Source organism: Bemisia tabaci, chromosome 10 (genome assembly GCF_918797505.1).
Source record: "Bemisia tabaci chromosome 10, PGI_BMITA_v3".
Taxonomy (NCBI): domain Eukaryota; kingdom Metazoa; phylum Arthropoda; class Insecta; order Hemiptera; family Aleyrodidae; genus Bemisia; species Bemisia tabaci.
In genome coordinates, this window is record NC_092802.1 from 17,946,555 (window position 1) to 17,964,935 (window position 18,381).

Here is an 18,381-nt window from a genome sequence, read left to right on the forward strand (position 1 = left end):
AATAATCACAACAAAGATTCCGCAGTGTTTCTTTGTAGTTTCGTTTGCCAGCTGCTGATGAATTTCCGCTTATTCTCAAGTGAAGTGTTCGTGTCTTAGTTGAAATCTGTCTGAATCTGACTCTGTCAGAGTCAGACATTAGTTTTCAATCAGTTTCGAATAGTTTCTTTGTCTAGTGCGGTTGTATATATTAGTTGTTGTGACCATGTCTTCTACGTCCAAAAACCTCATTGAGGAAAGTCTCGGAGGTATGTACTCTAAATCCATTGATAACCCCAACTTATTTTATTGATAGCATTAAATTTCCTCTGATATCTAACACCTTTTCATTCATCATCCTTCCCTTGCACTGACCCCGGTGCAACATTCTTTGAAATAGTTCAGAAGCACTTCAACACTTCAGTCCTGTAGGATCAACTTGAACCCTAGCTTACATAGCTCAGATACATCGATTCAGGATGTTCAGAATTTGCTTCAAGTGTCATTGTTATACTTTTGTTTAAGTTCGAAAGCATTTGCGAACTGTTTGTACGCATTTTCTTGTAGTGTATTCCAATCTAAATACAAATCCTTTCCTAGGCTTTGTGTCAGCTGTTATCTTGCTTGTTGTTTCCTCTCTGGATTCTAGCAAGCTGCCATTTCACAACTGAAATTTTTCAAAACCTAGGAAATTAAAAGCTCCTACAATGTTGGCTTCTAGATCCTCATCAATTTCATCATTATTTCTCCCTTCTTGAATTATAATTTTCTTGAACCATCAGCTGTTAGACTATGTTACCGATAATTTGACTTATTGTTTTGCTAAAACAGGGTCTTTCCAGTTACTTTTCATCAACTGTTGGTTCAATCCTATCTGCAGGGGGATTTTTCAACACTGATAAGACATTCCTAAACAATTGCATATCATATGATAGTAATACTGTCCATATAATCAGGGCCATGTCGAGTAGGTACAAGTCGCAGGTGGCTATCTTAATGTTATCAAAGTGCCCTGTTGTCCTTTCTGAGACTGCAGACTAATGCTAAATATCAATTTTAATATTGGTGAGTGTAGCCTATTGATCTGCTGGGACCATTTCATTTCTGATGTATCTAGGGTGCAGAAAGCTCCAGGACATGGGTGATGTGCCGCAATCCTGGTAGAATTTACTCATTTACTTAAAATGTTTGCTAAGATGCCGTGATTTCCTCATACAGAATTAATATTTCCCTCTGAGGACAGTGTGTGTATTTTCTTATGTAACTAGCAAATTTATATTCTTACGCCTACTTGATGGTTTAAAAGTCCTTTTGGAGGCAAATCTGACATCAGACTGATGTTCTTGCACATCAGGAATTAGCGAATCTGATACTTTTTGAAACCTAGGTTGTATTTGAATATCGGAATGATTTCTTAAATTCTCTTTTTGAGTACCTAATAATTTTTCTTTATCCCATCATGATGTTAAGATTATTTACCACAAAGAATAAATTTAATGTATCCTGAAAAAGATAGTGTACAAATGCACCTTTAGGTCTATTCGGATCATGAAACTCAGCTGAAACGCAAAATTTGCCTATAGGTATCACTGAGAAGTATGCCATAAATCAGGAGTATCAAGATTCAATGAAGTTCTTCAGTCCATTTTAAGATTTTTTCATGAGGTTAATGTTATGAACTTCTCATAGGTACATATTACATATCAACTTTTTAAGCATTTAAATTGTATTAACTAAAGTGAAGATGCTTATATTTTTGAAATGTCTTCATTAATTTGAGTCACAAGCAGAGACAATCCAAATTTTAACGTTGACACAAGCTGTGGGTATGATAAATCATGTAAGTAATTGATCTCTTAGAGAGAGGTGCAATTATACCCAACTCAGATTCCCTCATCTGTTGGCCTCTAGTTTTTATCAGTTCTGAATTCACCTTATTGTTCGTTATCTCTATAACTCCATTCAATATAGTCACGTGTGTTTTTTTCTTTATCTTTGAAGTTATGTTCAACAAGAAGCAGTTCAAACTGCTTCAAAGTTAGCATTAGCTGTTGAACTTCTAAAGAAGATAAGCTCTGATTAATTCAAAGAAAGTGATAAAGTCGGCATAATGTTAGATAACAGAGCCCAATGTATTTTTAACCGTAATCAATTTTTGTTGCACGAGACTACAGTCAAGTCTTTGTTGGAAGCTTCTCTAGAAATTAGGAAAAATTATTTTGCAAAATCTCCCGACCTAGAAATAGTGTTGGAAAATCTGAAATGTTCGATTTTAATCTTGCTTGGTTTGTAAGCATGATATCAGACCTCCTCTGTGCCAAATTTTTGATACAGGAGAGTTTCCATCCGGGGCCATTTCACGATTCTCAGGCAATTACAGGAAATCTTCAAGATCTGAAATTCTCTTTTTGACAGACGATTTTGAAGCATTATTTTTGAATAGAAATTATATCTATTAATTTTTAACATGACTAAATTTTTCTTGCAATGGTTTCCACAAACATCTGTACGTTCCAATGAGGTATCGGTTAAACCCCCAGTCAATTTTTCTCAATGACCCTCGGCAGCTTTGGTCTGGATTTGTCACCGGCTGAAGTTCTTTGAAGCACATGGTATCTAAAGTGGACAGGGACTATATGTGACAAAACTGAGACATCAGCACCAATATTAGTTCTTCTTAATCTGCATCCAAAGAAATAGAAAAGGAATCAGAAAAAATTAAACTTTGAGGGACTAGGGAGAAATGGTACCCCCACTATTTAGACAATCTTCCAAAATTGAGCTACTTAGGTAACTCGGTACTAAGTGTAACCGAAAAAGAAAAACTACTCAATGGTTTTCGACAAGAATTTATGATTCCTTCCTTCGACACTATGTCCTCCAAGAAAATTTTTCGAAAGTAATAGGTATTATCAAAATTTCAGGATCATAAAAGCACGCAAATCCCAATGGGATTCAAATTGATACCAAAGTTAGGGTCGAAAAAACACATATCCACCTTTGTGTCCAAGAAATCCTCGCCTTATTACTTAATTGACTTTTATTTACTTTTTTGAAATTCGCAGGTCTCATCATACTAGTCTCAAGCCTTAATTTAAACTTCAGCTAAAAAAACTTCATCCTGGGAAAAAAGTCACAATTTTTTGCGGTTCGCTGAAAGATGAACAAAATTGGCTTCGTGCTTTTTTACCCATTTTGATTCATTTATTGATAGCATCAAAGTGGTGTATTTCAGAAGAAGTTTAAATCGCTTGGGCATCTCCCTATTAGTTCTAGAGGCGGATCCAGCAATTAGGTAACACCGGAGTCGTCCATTTAAACCTATGCTAAATAATCGGGTTTTTTTTTCGGAGCACCTGGCCCCTCGAAGAATCGATACATTTCCATAGGTTTAAATGGAGAAAAGACAATGTTGCCAATCTGCTGGACCCGCCAATGATTAGTTCACTGTGCACATCTTCAAGAAAAATAGAGAATTTGCAGGTGTCTGAAATTCGATGAATTTCGTGTTTAAGAGGAAACTACTGCGTGAACGGAACACGAGGATACCCTCGGTTCATCCATTGAAAAATTATTGGAGAACATATGACAAAATGATCTAATCTGCTATAATAGGTACGTGTGTTTAAATGGGAAATGCCGCCATATGACGTCACTAGGCGGTGCATTTTTTCAATTTTAAATCTATTTTTAAACTATTTTCCAAATCAGAAAAAAATTATAAAAAATACTACGAAATCAGCTCTTTAAGCACTTTCAGATGAAGCCATAAAAAAGTTGCATGCAAATGCTCCATTCCTGCTGGCCACATTCACCCATGACTAGTTCTACTCATGACTCGCCGGTCCCGTCTTGGCGCTCGGTGGCCGCGTGGTGGCGCGCGAAATAAACACGAGTAACGGTAAATAAAACGCAAATAAGCCTCGAGAAAACACCGATATCTGCTAGGTGTCTTCCAAGACGCGTTGCGTTGACCCTCGATCGTCGAGAATAAATAGTTTGTTTTCTACGGGAGATCGGATCTTGGTTGTGGGTGACTCACTCACTTGCGAAATCCGCGCTCCTGCGACTTATTTGTTTACACCGCTCTTGAGCGCAGTTGCATAGTGCACTCGAAGTCCCAATCTACCACTTTCTGAACATAGAGAAAAAAAAGGAGGTGTTTGCATTTCGGGCATCTTGGAATTTTTTAGATGACGTAGGTCGGTACCGCAACTTTTATCACCGATTTTCTTGGAAATGGTGTAGTTTATGGAAAAAATGCGTTTTACCTAAAGTGTTTAAAATTATATCATGAGTTGATTTAAGCAAAAAATGGGACATTGTGGTCCGTTTTTCATACTTCGAATTCCGGATTTCGCTGGAGAGGTTGTACCGACTTATTACGTCACAAGGTAAACAAACCTCAGGATGCGAACACCTCCTTTTCTTTCTCTATGCTTTCTGGAAAGCAGGAGGTCCCCCGTGACCTTATCTTTAGGCAGCGGGCTGATTGTTGAAATTGATAGACAAAGCTATAGATTAAAAAGACAAAAAGGATATGGAAGGATTCTTTTATTGTTGGAAGCGGGTGATTGCAATGGACGAAGAAGGTAGGTAATAGGCTAACTAACAGTAACCCATAGGAGACCCTTTAGTTAGTCCATCATTTTCTCCCTTAGTCTACAGGAACCACCAATTCCAATCAAAAGGATCGCTCTATTCTCCATCTGTTTTCCTTATCTGTCGCTTTGTCCATCAATTTCAACGATCAGCCCGCAGGTGCGCATTTCATGCAATTTAAAATCGAGAAATGTCTCGTGAAAGCTCTCCAAAAGAATAGCACAACGGACTTAAAACGTTACCTTGGAGATACCTGGACTGCCGTGCTGAGGTAAAACGGCGTTTGAACTTTCGAGAGTTGCCAAATTCCCGCCGATAAAGTATTTATTCCGGAAGGAAGTTATGTTTATTTTCCCTTGACATTTTCAGGTATTTTAATTTAAAAAGTGCGAACAAAATTGTCCGCAAAGTCGTAAGTAAAATATTCTCATTTTCCCCCTATAAATTCAGATTTTTTAGCGAAATTTGGCACCTCACCCATCGAGATGATTTACAATTTCTAACCTGATGAACGATGTCACATACGTTTAATAATAAATGCGCGGTACATGCTGTTTGTATCGATTATTTTGCATTTTTCCGGTGATATCGCTCGGTTTGTGCGATTATTTGGACGCATTTCTGCCAAACGTAACTATGTGCATTAAGACATGAGCCCTGAGACTCATAAGAATAAGTGCATAACAGGGCTCACGTCTTAATGCACATAGTTCTGTTTGATAGAAATACGTACATTTCATATTCCGCGGTTATCATAAATTTATAGTTTATCTTCCGGCTGTATAGTGCATCCCTTCCACCGAGTAGAAAGAGAGAAAATATTTGAAGAATCTTCTAGTTTTTCTAGTCAACACAATTCTCGTTTTGGCTCCAGGGTTGGCGAGAGTCAGACCAGTGTTGATGGTCGTTCACGCAGAAACTGAAAATGTCCCCGTTGTGGAAGAGAGAGAGCCCGGACTGATCTGTAGTTGTTTTGGTTTGGCAAAGGCGCCAAAGGTGTGTCACCAGCGTAGGAGCTGGATTGTCGACTTACAGTGGACCAAAACTCCAGTTCTAGCAGTGTAACATCTAAATTCCTTCTCCGTTCTAAACACGCATCGATGGCGAAACTTCCAAACCGCGTATCTCGGTTTTCGACGTTGCTGACCTCCTGTCATACTTTATTTTTTGAATGGAGAACTCCTCTTTGTCAATTCGTAAAAAGTTTTGTGATTTTTCTTCTCTGTGTGAAGTACCCTCTAGAAAAAATTCAAGGAGTGAAGTCGATTTGCTCCCCTTTAAAAAATACAATTGAAAAACTCATGGACACCCTGTTGCGGGTTGCCGCAACATCGTGAAATTAAAAAATAGTGTATTTCCTTCGGAAAATACACTAATTATTAGAGGTTCAGGAGATCGCCTTACTTCCTTTCCTTATATTGTGCGCGTCTCTTGTCTTCTCAAAAATCTGTCTCGATGATTACATATGATTGCAATGATAAGTACTAAATACTTATCATTGAGCTATTGCTACGGCTCTGTTGAAAGGGGCGCGTTTTCTTCTACTACCTTTTATTTATTTATTTTTCCTTGTGACAAGTAACTTTTTCCCTTTGTGCGTCCTCTTAGGTCGTCTGCCGAGTGCAAAGTAATCCTATGGGTGTGTCACGTGTGCAAGCGCTGTTAACATCACGTGCCCTTGTTTCTGCTGGCTTGTCTCATTTTTTAATCGACATTTTTTTTTCTTTATCAAAAGTCTACTTTGTCATCGTTTTCACAGTCGCCAATTCTCAATTGAAAAAATTTAGCTAATCGCAAGTGGCATAGAAATGTTTAATCTCGGATGTAGGTCTCTTAAAAAGCAAAGATTACGTTGTTATTAGGGAAAAATTTTAAGATAGAGGTCCAGACCGCCAGACCCAGTCTGTGATAGTTTCAATCACACAGTATCACAGCGAAACGTTCAATAACTTTCATTCGATTCTCCCTGCTGAAAAATATTTTGATATTGGCATTGAGATAAGTTGCAAAAGCTTGAATGTAGTCCCGCCCTCGCGCTCATATCTGAATAAATGAAAACGCGAGTGAGAAATCAAGTTCGCCTTCAACGGGATGGATGCAATTTGAGCGGCTCAGGAGTTGAAATAGTTGTATCACGCAACTTGGCACCATGGCCGAAGGACGAATAGAAGCCAAGTGAGGGGATTTTGGTAGATTGGTCTGGATTATTTCCTTCTTTTCTTGCAGAATCAAGGACAGGTTGGCGAAAGTTTATGATAAATAAAATATTGAAATTTCACGTAATATATTTCATGAACTTTCAGAAATTTTTGAAAGGTATTGAAAAATACCGGTTCCTTTTCAAGTTTCTTAAAATTTAAGAATTATGACTTTCTTCTATTTATGTGTGTTTGAGTGGGGGTTGCATACTTAAGCCCCTGAAAAATATGAAATATTTCACAGCCTCGTGAAATTTCATGAAATATTTCACTGAAATTTCCGATCATTCATTTCTTTCTCACGTTTCATGCCACCCTTGCCACCCCAGGGTGTCTACAAGTCCGGAAATAGCACTGATTTTTGAAAGGCGGTTCAGAAGTACTGAAAAAGTACGGAAATTCCGGCAGAAGGTCCGGAATGTTTCTATTTTTTTTGTTAGTTTTGTCTCAATTCGAGCGAAATTCAATTTTTTAAATTTCTTCAATAATCGGAAGTACTGGAAAAGTACTGAATTTTTCTGTTGAGGAGGAGGTACTGAATTTCTTGGGAATGTACTGAAAAAGTACTGATTTTTGGCTAGCCTGTTTTAGTAGACACTCTGCACCCTGATCAGGGACAATCCCAGAATTTCGGGATAATCAGACCGGGATCTTGTATGCAAAAATAGAGAAATTTGAAGTTTCACTGTACTCGCAACACCATACCCAAAACCAAAGCCGGCGAAATATATATCGGTCACGTCTGGACTATTTTCGTCCCCCCGGATATTTGCTCGTCGCGTCGGATTGAAAAAAAAACAAGGTTATTAATAGCCCCGATTGAAAGCGATGAATCAATAAAGAGCTCGTAGCTTTTTGTCTCCTTTTTTTCAGGCGCGTCGAAAGAGCAACGAACCCCTTAATCGGACGCGCGTAATGAAGTCGTTTTTTTTTCCGCGTTTCGCTGTGTAAACACCGAGCTGGCGCTGCCTCGGAAACTCATCAGAAGTAGTTCACACTCGCCGTGTTTGTTTACGCCTTCTGTCGCATGGCTCCAGGCGGAGTTACTGTAATCTGCTGTGCTGAGGTAAAACGCCGTATGTCCCCTCGGAAGTTGCCGAAGTTCTCTCGATAAAATACCATTTTTGAGGAACAATTTTGAATCAGGGTTGCCACAGTCAGGGAATACCGAAATGTCAGGAAATTTTTAAAAGTCGGGAAAAACCTGGGAATGTCAGGGAAAATGACGAAAATGTCAGGGAAAAATCCTTCAGTCACCTTCATTCGCGTTTTTGGAAAAGGATCAGGGTGTCTCTCTACAAGTCCGAAATTTCCGGAAAGTCCGGGAATAGTACTGATTTTTCAACAGCCGGATATTCAAATTTTTGAAATTTTTCGCATTTCGTCAACTGGAGGTACTGAGAAAGTACCGAGTTTTTCCCGCTAAGGAGGTACTGAATTTTGTGGAAATGTACTGAAAAAGTACTGTAAAAGCACTGATTTTTGGTCAGCCTGTTTTGATAGACACCCTGCACCGGGAAAACCGGGAAGTGTCAGGGAAAATGACGAAAATGTAAAGGAAAATCCTTGATTCACCTTTATTTGCGTTTTTGGAAAAGGTTTGACGTCTCCGACAACTTGGTCTGAAAACTATTTCTAATTATGTGTCTTTCACCATCTGGCATAGCTTCAATTGTCAGGGAATTTCACCAAAATGTGTCAGGGAAATCAGGGGATTTCGTCTTCTACATTCTGTAGCAACCCTGTAAATGTATTTTTTTTTAGTTTTGTGAAATTGAACATTCTTTATGAGTGAAGGTCTGGAGTTTCTTGAACATCAATTTTTTTCAAAAGGTGTATCCTCTGGAAGTATATCCTTTCGTGAACTAAGTAAGCAGGTTTTGGGAAAAATTTGTTATCACCGTGGCTAAAAGCAGGAGTCCACGCATTTTTACTTAAAATTCGCATCACCGGGTACTTTTTCCAGTTGGGCACCGCCAAAAGCAATTTCGCCGTCGACGTAGGCGGAGCCAATTAAAGTGTCATCGGGTAACTTACGCCGTCGCTACACAACTCGTTAGTCGATCTGACAGAGAGAGGGTGGTAATGTGAGTGTCTCGCGAAATTACGTAAAATTGAAGCGCTTTTCTAGGGAGAAAAAAGGAGGAGGAAGAGGGAGGAAGAAAAAAGCAGTGCTATTTTTGCCGCGAAAAATGTAGAAAGTGGATGAAGTTTTTTCTTCCCTGATAAAAATCGGCAATAAGAGCTGCGTTTCAAAATACCATAGGAATTCTTATAGCCGGCTAAAGAAGGCTACAGAAAATCATACAGCTGGCTGTAGAATGCGGAGAAAATCATACGGCCGGTCTATGCGAAGCGATAAAAAATTATGCAGCCGGGCTACAGTTCCTATCACCGGGCTTTACACTTTATCGCCTGGCTGTTGCTTTTTCGCCATCGACCATAAAAGGCTATAAGAAATTGTGCAGAAATGCGTGTGCTTTGGAAAAAATTAAGTTTGATACGGAACCACCTTTATATTTATAAAACACACATTATATTTTCCTTTAATACATATTTTTTTCCTCAATTAAAATAAGAATAATCTATACAGGATTTGCAAACATTTCAAAATCATGAGTTGAATAACGCTGACTCCGCCAGATTAAATATTAGAGCCTAACACAAAGCGGAGCGGCGACGCACTGGCGCCTACAAACCTAACAGGGATACTTCACGCATTGCGCAACGCGTGAAGTATCCCTGTTAGGTTTGTAGGCGCCAATGCGCGTTCCGCGCTGGCTGCTCGCCTGCCGCGCCGCAGCGTGACACGGCGCTTGAAGCAACTATTTCACACCAGAGGTATTGCACAGTATTACACGAAACTGAAGGAGCTCTAATATATTAGTAATGGCAAGCATCCATTAAAAGTACGGAGCTTTCCTCGCAAAATAAATCAAGATACTACGGCCCAAAAAGAGAGCAGTATTCCAAAAACTCACTAAGTCCTAGCATCCGTAATTGGTAACGTTTAGCATACACTTTATCGCCTGGCTGTTGCTTAGTCGCCATCGGCTATAAAAGGCTATAAGAAATTGGGTAGCCGGCTATAGAAGCTATTGGAAATCTTACAGCCGGCTGTAGCTCTATGGTATTTTGGAACACAGATTCTACTGCCAATTTTTACCAGGGTCGAAATCTGTACCTATATGCGTTTCAGTTTGAATCAGTTTTCCTCAAAATTTCCCATCAATAAAAAAAAACATTACGTTTTTCTTCTGTTTTCTTTGATTTTCGACTTTTGGCCCCTCAAAATGTTCCGTCCATCCAAATTTTTGGGACTTTTCCACGTTTTCACGTGCCCGCGGGTGCGCGATCGGGCATTTTCTGCACCCCTGGTTCCAGGTCCGGCCGGGTGGCGGGGGGGGGGGGGGGGGGTTAGTAGAAAGACCGGTGCCCTCCAGAGTCCTTTTATGCTGAGAGTCAAGACAATGTGAATCCATCTCTGATTGGTTCCCGTATTTTAGGTCTTTACAGTGTCATAAACGGGAATATAGATTACATTTTCACCGATTGCAAAGATTATAATCTGGAATGGACCGGGGAATTACGGTTTCGACAAGGAACAAACGGAATGAGAGGAGGAACGGAGAAAGGAATTTGAGAATGAGCCGATCAAAGATTACGAAAAACGTTCAATTTCTGTAATCTTTATTCCCGTTTGTGACTCCATGAGGAGGTGTTGTCTCGACTCTCAGTATAAAGGGACTCCAGTGCCCACTAGAGTCCCTTTATACTGACAGTCAAGACAATTCGGCTCATGGATGTCACAAACGGGAATAAAGATTACACAAATTGACAGTTTTTCGTAATCTTTGATCGGCTCATTCTCAAATTCCTCTCTCCGTTCCTTCTCTCATTCCGTTTGTTCCTTGTCGAACCCGTTATCCCCTGGTCCATTCCAGATTATAATCTTTGCAATCGGTGAAAATGTAACCTTTATTCCCGTTTGTGACACTGTGAAGGCCTAAAATACGGGAACCAATCAGAAATGGATTCACATTGTCTTGACTCTCAGTATGAAGGGGCTCTAGTGCCCACGTGAGGATGGGCCCCTGGCTGAGCGGCAAGCGCGGCAATGAGGGAAGAATTACGAAAGGTCAGGAGTCGGAGCACTTGCAGTTTCAGTTGGGCGAGTGGCGAATGCGAGTGGCAATTGGCGACGGAGCCGGGCGGAATATCGGGCGTCGTGAGCGCGGACGTGACTCCGCTCAGATTCGCACTCGGGGGCCCCGATCTGCAGGGCTCTTCTTCTCCCAGGATCATCTCCATTGTTGCCGACGGAGATCTTCTTCCAACAGTTCAGAAAATTCCCAACAGGAACCAATGGGCTTCTTGCGAACTCCAGCTGGAGCAAGTACTCCATTGTTGCCGAAGGAGATCTTCTTCCAATAGTTAGAAAATTCCGAACAGGAACCAATGGGCTTCTTGCGAACTCCAGCTGGAGCAAGTAGAGTATCTTTATAGGGAGAGCATGGCCACTGGGCCCCATGGAGCAGCGTAGGGCCCAAAAATGGCGGCGCTTTGGGCTCAAAAATGGCGGCGCTTCGGGGCCAAAAAATGGTGGCGCTTCGGGGCCAAAAATGGCGGCGCTTTGGGCCTGGCAGCGCTTTGGGTTCAACAATGGCGGCGCTTTGGGCTCAACAATGGCGGCACTTTGAGCTTTTTGGCTCATTGGTTGGTGGATTCAATGGGCGGCTTGCGAACTTCAGCTGGAGCAAGTAGAGTACCTCTATAGGGAGAGCATGGCCACTGGGCCCCGTGGAGCAGCGTAGGACCCAAAAATGGTGGCGCTTTAGGCCTCAAAATAGTGGCGCTTTGGGCCTCAAAATGGCGGCGCCTCGGGCTCAAAAATGGCGGCGCTTTGGGCCAAAAATTGGCGGCGCTTCGGGGCCGAAAAATGGCGGCGCTTCGGGGCTTAAAAATGGCGGCGGTTTGGGCCTCAAAATGGCAGCGGTTTGGGCTCAACAATGGCGGCGGTTTGGGCCTCAAAATGGCGGCGCTATGGGCCTCAAAATGGCGGCGCGTTAGGCTCAATAATGGCGGCGCTTTGTTTTGGTTTTTGAGGATCGGAGGGGGGAGTGTCATTGCCAACTTTTGACGGTTATCACTAACCGCACTTGCTGCCAAACTTACTACATATTTGATGATTTTTCTCGACAGGTTTAAAACTATGTAAATACATCGTAATAATGCATGTAAGTAAAGTTCTCAACGAGTTTCCATCAAGCCCATTCCGATTTGATTCGTCCATCGCAGGTATCTTCTCTGCCAGAATTTTTCACACGTTCCGTTCTCTGCAATCTGTTTCCCGATCCTATTCGCCTCCATTGGCGGATCCAGCAAATTGGCAACATTGTCTTTTTTCCATTTAAATCTTTGGAATGTATCGATTCTTGGACGAGGCAGGTGCTCTGACAAGAATCGATTATTTAGCATAGGTTTAAATGGAGGAAATTCGGTGTTGCCAAATTGCTGGATCCGTCTCTGTTCGCCTCTGAGGTTTCTGAGAGCTAGAGCCCCAGAACGAGCCCCAAATCCGGGGGCTCGAAGTAGCGGGGCGTCCCTAGAGGGAGGCTATTTCGAGTCCTGGCTTCGGAATTCGAGCGTCGCGGCGTCGGTGGGCCCGCTGCACCGCGACGCGTGTTGGGAGGGTTGTGCAACAGATAGAGCGACGCCCACCCCCACCACCACCCCCAATTCTGACCGCGAGTCGATGCCCCGGCTCCGCGCCTTTCCTCTTCCTGTCCTGTCAATCGCGAGCTCGGCGCTCTGGGTTATTATAGGAGGGTCGCGTTACCGGCGCCTTGCGTATAGGCAACAACTGTTGCGCCCTGTCAGGTCAACGTACGAGCGAACAGCGATTGATCGAGGGTCCTTAAGGTGACACGGAATATTTCATAAAACCTCAGCCCGGGCTTCTTGTATTTGTCAGAGTCCCTTTATACTGAGAGTCAAGACTATGTGAATCCATCTCTGATTGGTTCCCATATTCTAGGCCTCCAAAGTGTCACAAACGGGAACGAAGATTCCATTTTCACTTCACTCGTATTCCGGCTGTGGTGGAAGCTTTTAATTTCGGGACTTCAACATTCAACTGTTGACTTTACCTATATGGTTGATGTTCAACAACGTGTTGGAAGTTTCGTTTTGCAAACAAGCCGAAGTTTGGGAAACTCGTTTGGCTTACGACGTCACCCGAAGCTCATCATCCACCATGTAGGTAGGTCAACAGACGAAAAAATGAGCGATGACTGTTGCTTCCTAATAATTTTTCATAAGGAACTGTTGCATACCCGAAAGTAAAAGCTTCTACCTGTAGCCAAGAGGCCAGTGGAGGGTCTCTTGTCTCTGATTTTCATCGACTGCGAAGATTATAATGCAGAATGGACCGGGGAATAACGGGTTCGACAAGGAACAAACGGAATGAGAGAAGAAACGGAGGAAGGAATTCGAGAATGAGCCGATCAAAGTTAACGAAAAACTGCCAATTTGTGTAATCTTTATTCCCGTTTGTGACTTCATGAGGGGGTGTTGTCTTGACTCTCAGTATAAAGGGACACTAGTGTTGGTCGATGGGGTGGGTCGAGCAAAAAGGAAGCAAAGGTTTTCCAATTATAGAGCTTAGATGTTTGATGCCGTGTTTGGTCTAACGCGTCAACCGCGAGAAGCTAGTCAAGCTGAATCTCAAGGACAGTTGGACGGAGTTAAGCAGAAAGGAACCAAGCCACATCGGGATCGAACGGAGAAAAAGAGGTTTAAAGTTTGGCTCCTGCATTAGACTCAATGCAAAAGATAAACTTCAAGTTCAATTTCTACAAAATTTGCTCCAACAAAAACTTTGAATTTTTGGCGATGGATAGTAGAGCAGTGGTTGAGTTCAAAACCACTCATAACTCAATTTTTACCAAAATGTGGGTTGGTTCCTTTCTGCTTAACTCAGTCCAGTTAACTCTCTTGATTCGAAGACCACTGGAAAATCAGGGAAACTTGGTTTTTCATCCGCAGGGAAAATGTCTTTCTTTCACAACAAGGTGGCAGCCTCGTCTTCGTCGGTGTTTGTGGCGAAAAGATATCATTTTCGTCCGGCGTTACGGGCGGTTACGATCATGATGCATGTTTACTTGATTTATACACATTCGCGGAAATCAAATACGCAGAGGGATTCGCGCTGCTTCCTGCACCGTTAACGTTTCGAGAAGGTCTCGCTGTGGAAAACAGCGCTCCGGGTCTGCACGCTGTACAGGGTGTCTTAAAATTATCAGTTCTAGGTATCTAATTTTCTATGATAATCTAAACAGCTTTCCGTGGCACGCCTTGAGTGGACCAATGAACGATGTTTCATTTCGTTGGTAGGTTTTGTTTGTCCGGCTGAATTCCGCCTTCATTTTGACACAAAGGCATGTACTTAGGCATTAAAAATACCGAGAAGCACGAATATAGTTATCTATTCAAGAACATACATTAATCTCGCACCATGAACTGGACTACATTTTGCAATTTGGAACTATAAATTCTAGCCCAGTTTAAAAACAACGTATGTGCCATTAGTTTCCCTATGCACGTAAGTGTTTTTCCAGAAGAGCCAGAATTTATAGTTCCAAATTGCAAAATGCAGTCCAACTGTTTTAAACCTGTAGATCATCCGTATACCTGTGGACCGGTATCGTTTCGCCTTCAATTTGGCCACAAAGGCAACAAACCAATTGGGGAGTGCGAATTGTTGCCTGTTTGAAAGAGACACATTTATCTTGTGCCTTAAACTCTAAGAGCATTAATAAGCCATGCATAAACCGCCCTTCAACTTCGTCGCACTTGAGGACCTTTCCGACTAAACAGCATACACCCATATCAATGTCGGTAAAATTTTGAAACTCTTCCTTTTTTATAGGTATCCGAAAGCACCCACATTGTAAATTTCTTTGCCAAATTTTCAGATTGATAGAAAGAAAATTTGTGGCAAACAGTCGAATGTGTGCAAATTCTTAGCATCGTTGACATGAGTATGTGCTGTTTGGTCGCAAATGTCATTTGCAATAAACCGACTTGAAAGCGTAAATACCTATACCTATTCGATAACTTACTTTTATATCGCATCACAAACTTGGATAAAACCAAATTGATAAGGCGCAAACCAATGGACGAGAAATGTCGACCTGAGGTTCGCCTTCATCTTCGCCGCATAGGCAAAAAACATACCGGGAAGCTCGAATAGTTACCTATTTACTTTTTTATCGCTTTTAAAGCTTCGATTGGACCTATTAACGACGTTATTAACCTATTAGTAGGTAGATCGTCCATCTAAGACTTGCCTTCATTTTTGCTGTGTAGGAAACAACACACCGGAGAGCACGAATCTATTCGTAAAACATATACCAATCATCTCACGGTCGAGGAGTTTCGTACCCCTGCGTTTGGTCTTACAAACCGAATGTTTCGTTTTGTTCCAACCAGCGACCGCACTGCGTGTTTGGCGTAGTGCGTGAAGTATTCTCGCAGTCTCGTAGGCGCTCACATGCGTTACCCTTCAACCGGCGACCGTACTGTGTTTGACGTAATGCGTGCGCAGTAGTTTGACTCTCTTTTTTTTAGTGCGGTCAGTCAGCGCACCCTGTATATGTAAACAGAAGGATTTCCAACCCATGCGTTCAATCCGGCATCGTCGGTGGGCTAACAAGCCGGCCCACCTCGTCTCGCGAGCCGCATGCTATACGGTCTATGATTTTAAATTAACGCTGCAGCAATTTTATTTATCGCCAGCCCCCCCCCCCCCCCCGACGCGCGGACGAGGGGCGCAGAGGTGAACGCTCGACCCGTGGCGCGTTACACTTTGACACTTTCGCAGCCCCCCTCCGTCCGGTGCTTTGGCGGCCGGGGGGGGGGGGATAAGTTGGCAAGGCTCGCTTTTGCGGAACTCGCTGTCAGGGAATTAATAGGGTTTATGGGGATGAGGGGGGCGGACGAGGCCTTTTACTAAGTTGGGTTTTTGCGGTCGATGGAGCTTTGCGGTGGTTCGAGGCGCGGGCTTAAAAAGGTTCATGCCTTGAACTATCGTGTGGTTTGCAGCATTGACTTTGCAGAGAGGTTTTTTATGTAGCCTCGTTTACTTCGGTGAGGGATGAGTGGCTCAATTTGAAGTGTCGAGAGGTAAATGGGTTCAGATCCTTTGCAATGCTAAAGCGTTAGCTTATGGCAATTACGCTCATGTCAATATAATGTCCGTGATAATTTCCTCTAGCTTGCAGATCACTAGGTCATGATTCGCGAGGGCCCAGAATCATTATGTTTACTTTCTAGTCAGATTACTAGGAGCGGTAGCGACCCCGTCAAGCCTATAGAGATCTCCAACAACGAGAATGGGAGCCGCTACTGTATCTTACACGAACCCGTTCAACTTTTGCGTTTCGCACTGTCAAGAATATCAGTGTGATATCCAGGGTGCATTCAAAACTCAATTGATACGAGTTCGGAGTATGATTCTACTCCAATTTTTCATGGAGTGAACTCTACTTTTTCAGAGTGGAATCAACTTGTTGCGGAGTTAACTCCTCATTGTAGAGTGCAGGCGCCGCCGCGCCGCGCCGACCGCATCGTGTTTGGCACAATGCGTGAAGTATTCACGCAGTCTTGTAGGCGCTATGCGTTTCACGCTGACCGCACTGTGTTTGGCGCAATGCGTGAAGTATTCGTGCAGTCTTGTAGGCGCTAATATGTGCTACATACCGATTTCCGCGCCGAGGGCTTCTCCTTTTCATCTCAAGTCCTCGTCATCATTTCCCCTTAAGTCGCGCCGTTCTAGGCCAAATTGTGTGTTTGGTTTCTCTCTTAACTCAACTAATTAAAGGTGCTGTCTCTTGTATCAGTGAAAGACGACAAAATTAGAAATTACTATACTGTCAGGAAATGAGAGATTTTGTAGCCTTTTCTCGTTTGTAATTTTTTTTTCTAAATCCGATTTTTTTTATTACCTACATTTAAAAAAATCGAAAAATTTGCCGCCCCCTAGATTTGCCGCCATGGGCCGCGGCCCATGTGGCCACCTCCTTAATCCGGCCCTGGTAGAGTGTGAGTAGCACTGGAGTTTTTTGGGGGCAAAACAAGCCACGAAGTGCAATCAATTCTGAAGCACACTCCGTGGTCTATAATAATGTGAGTTTATCATAAAGGAACCAATGTTCTTGGCTTATTTCAGAAACAACTTTTTTTGTCATTAAGCTCTCTCGTACAAATGTTTTGTTGTTTAATTATTTTCTCTTGAAAATTTCCTCGCATGAAACGAGCAATTAATTCGATTAATGGGATGAAAGTTACTCTTTTTTCGATTATCCAATTTCGAAATAAATGGAAGTTTCGTAATATTGTGATTTTTTTTCACCCAGTTTTTGAAGTTGTAACCCCGGAATTGCTCTAGATTTGGGACAGTGGCGTGGCGTGAATTGCGATTTATCGATTGTTATGCCATTTGAACCTATGGTAAAGAATTGATTATTAAGGTGTTCGCTGCGAACACCCTATTTATCGATCCTTTTCCATAAGTTCAAATGGCATAACAATCGATATTTCGCAATTCACGCCACGCCACTGATTTGGGAAGTATTAAATGTAGTTTATCTTAGAAGTCTTGAAGATTTTTAAAAACTACGGTTCAAACCGCCTCTTTCATTACAAGGCAAGTTCCCTCTTACTATTTTTTCGGTTGATCCCCACTTTCACCAGTATCTTCCTCTGCCTCATGCCCATGCATTCCAAATTCCATTTATGAGCTTCATCCACCGGGCTCGCGATCTTAGCTTTCGCAGTCCGGCAGTGCCATCTGTTGGCGAATACCCGCATTCTCTCATTCAAATCAGCTGTTCATCGCGCCGCAATTGCAACGCAGTCGCTATTTGCAAACGTGCGAAAAATCACGAACTCGCAAGTCCTGAGGATCAACTGCGAGCGGCCACGTAGCGCTATTAATAAACTCGTGAGCGCGCAGCGCGGCGTGGCGTGTCGCCTCGCTGCCGAGAGCAGCTTGCGCAAAAAATTGGTGCTCGGTCGAAATTCCTTTGTTCCTTTCTTTTTCTCTGGGGGTATTTTTAGAGGAATTTCAAAATTAAATGGTTACGTCCCAATGAGAATCATCATCAGGGCCGCGGTATGTTCCCGAGGGGAAGTGCGCAGGTTGGTAGGTTAGGTTCCTCGAGTCATGCCTCTTGCTTTGAGATGAATCGAAGCGTCTTGTTATGACGAAAAGCTGCCTCTTGTAACTTACGGTGGACTTTTTCCAATGGGTCAACAGGAACGTTTAAAAAGTAAATGCTGTTGTCCTCAAATTTCCTTCGGGACAGCTTAAGTTCATGATACGACAGGCAGTATCTTCGGCCAGGCTTGGACTGGCCCTAAGGCCAATCTGCCATTGGCAGATACGCCCCCTTTGCGCGCCGAAAACGCGCTCCTCTTACAGATAGCAAAATAAGATGAAGAAAAAATCACGACCGATAATATGTGAGAAAAATTTCTTAAATGAACGGAAGAAGAGAGAGTTAGGAGTGAAGAGAGGTGCTTTTACGCATAAAGATGA

General features: G+C 42.4%; 1 protein-coding gene across 1 annotated transcript in view; it reads left to right on the top strand.

Moving 5' to 3' along the window:
• BNIP3 (BCL2 interacting protein 3) overlaps positions 1–18,381 on the top strand; it is an 87,176-nt gene continuing 68,795 nt past the window's right edge. Inside the window, exon 1 of the mRNA XM_019045956.2 lies at positions 1–248. Within this exon, the coding sequence (XP_018901501.2) occupies positions 206–248 (43 nt within the window). The 5' untranslated portion in view covers positions 1–205. The remainder of the gene's footprint in view (positions 249–18,381) is intronic.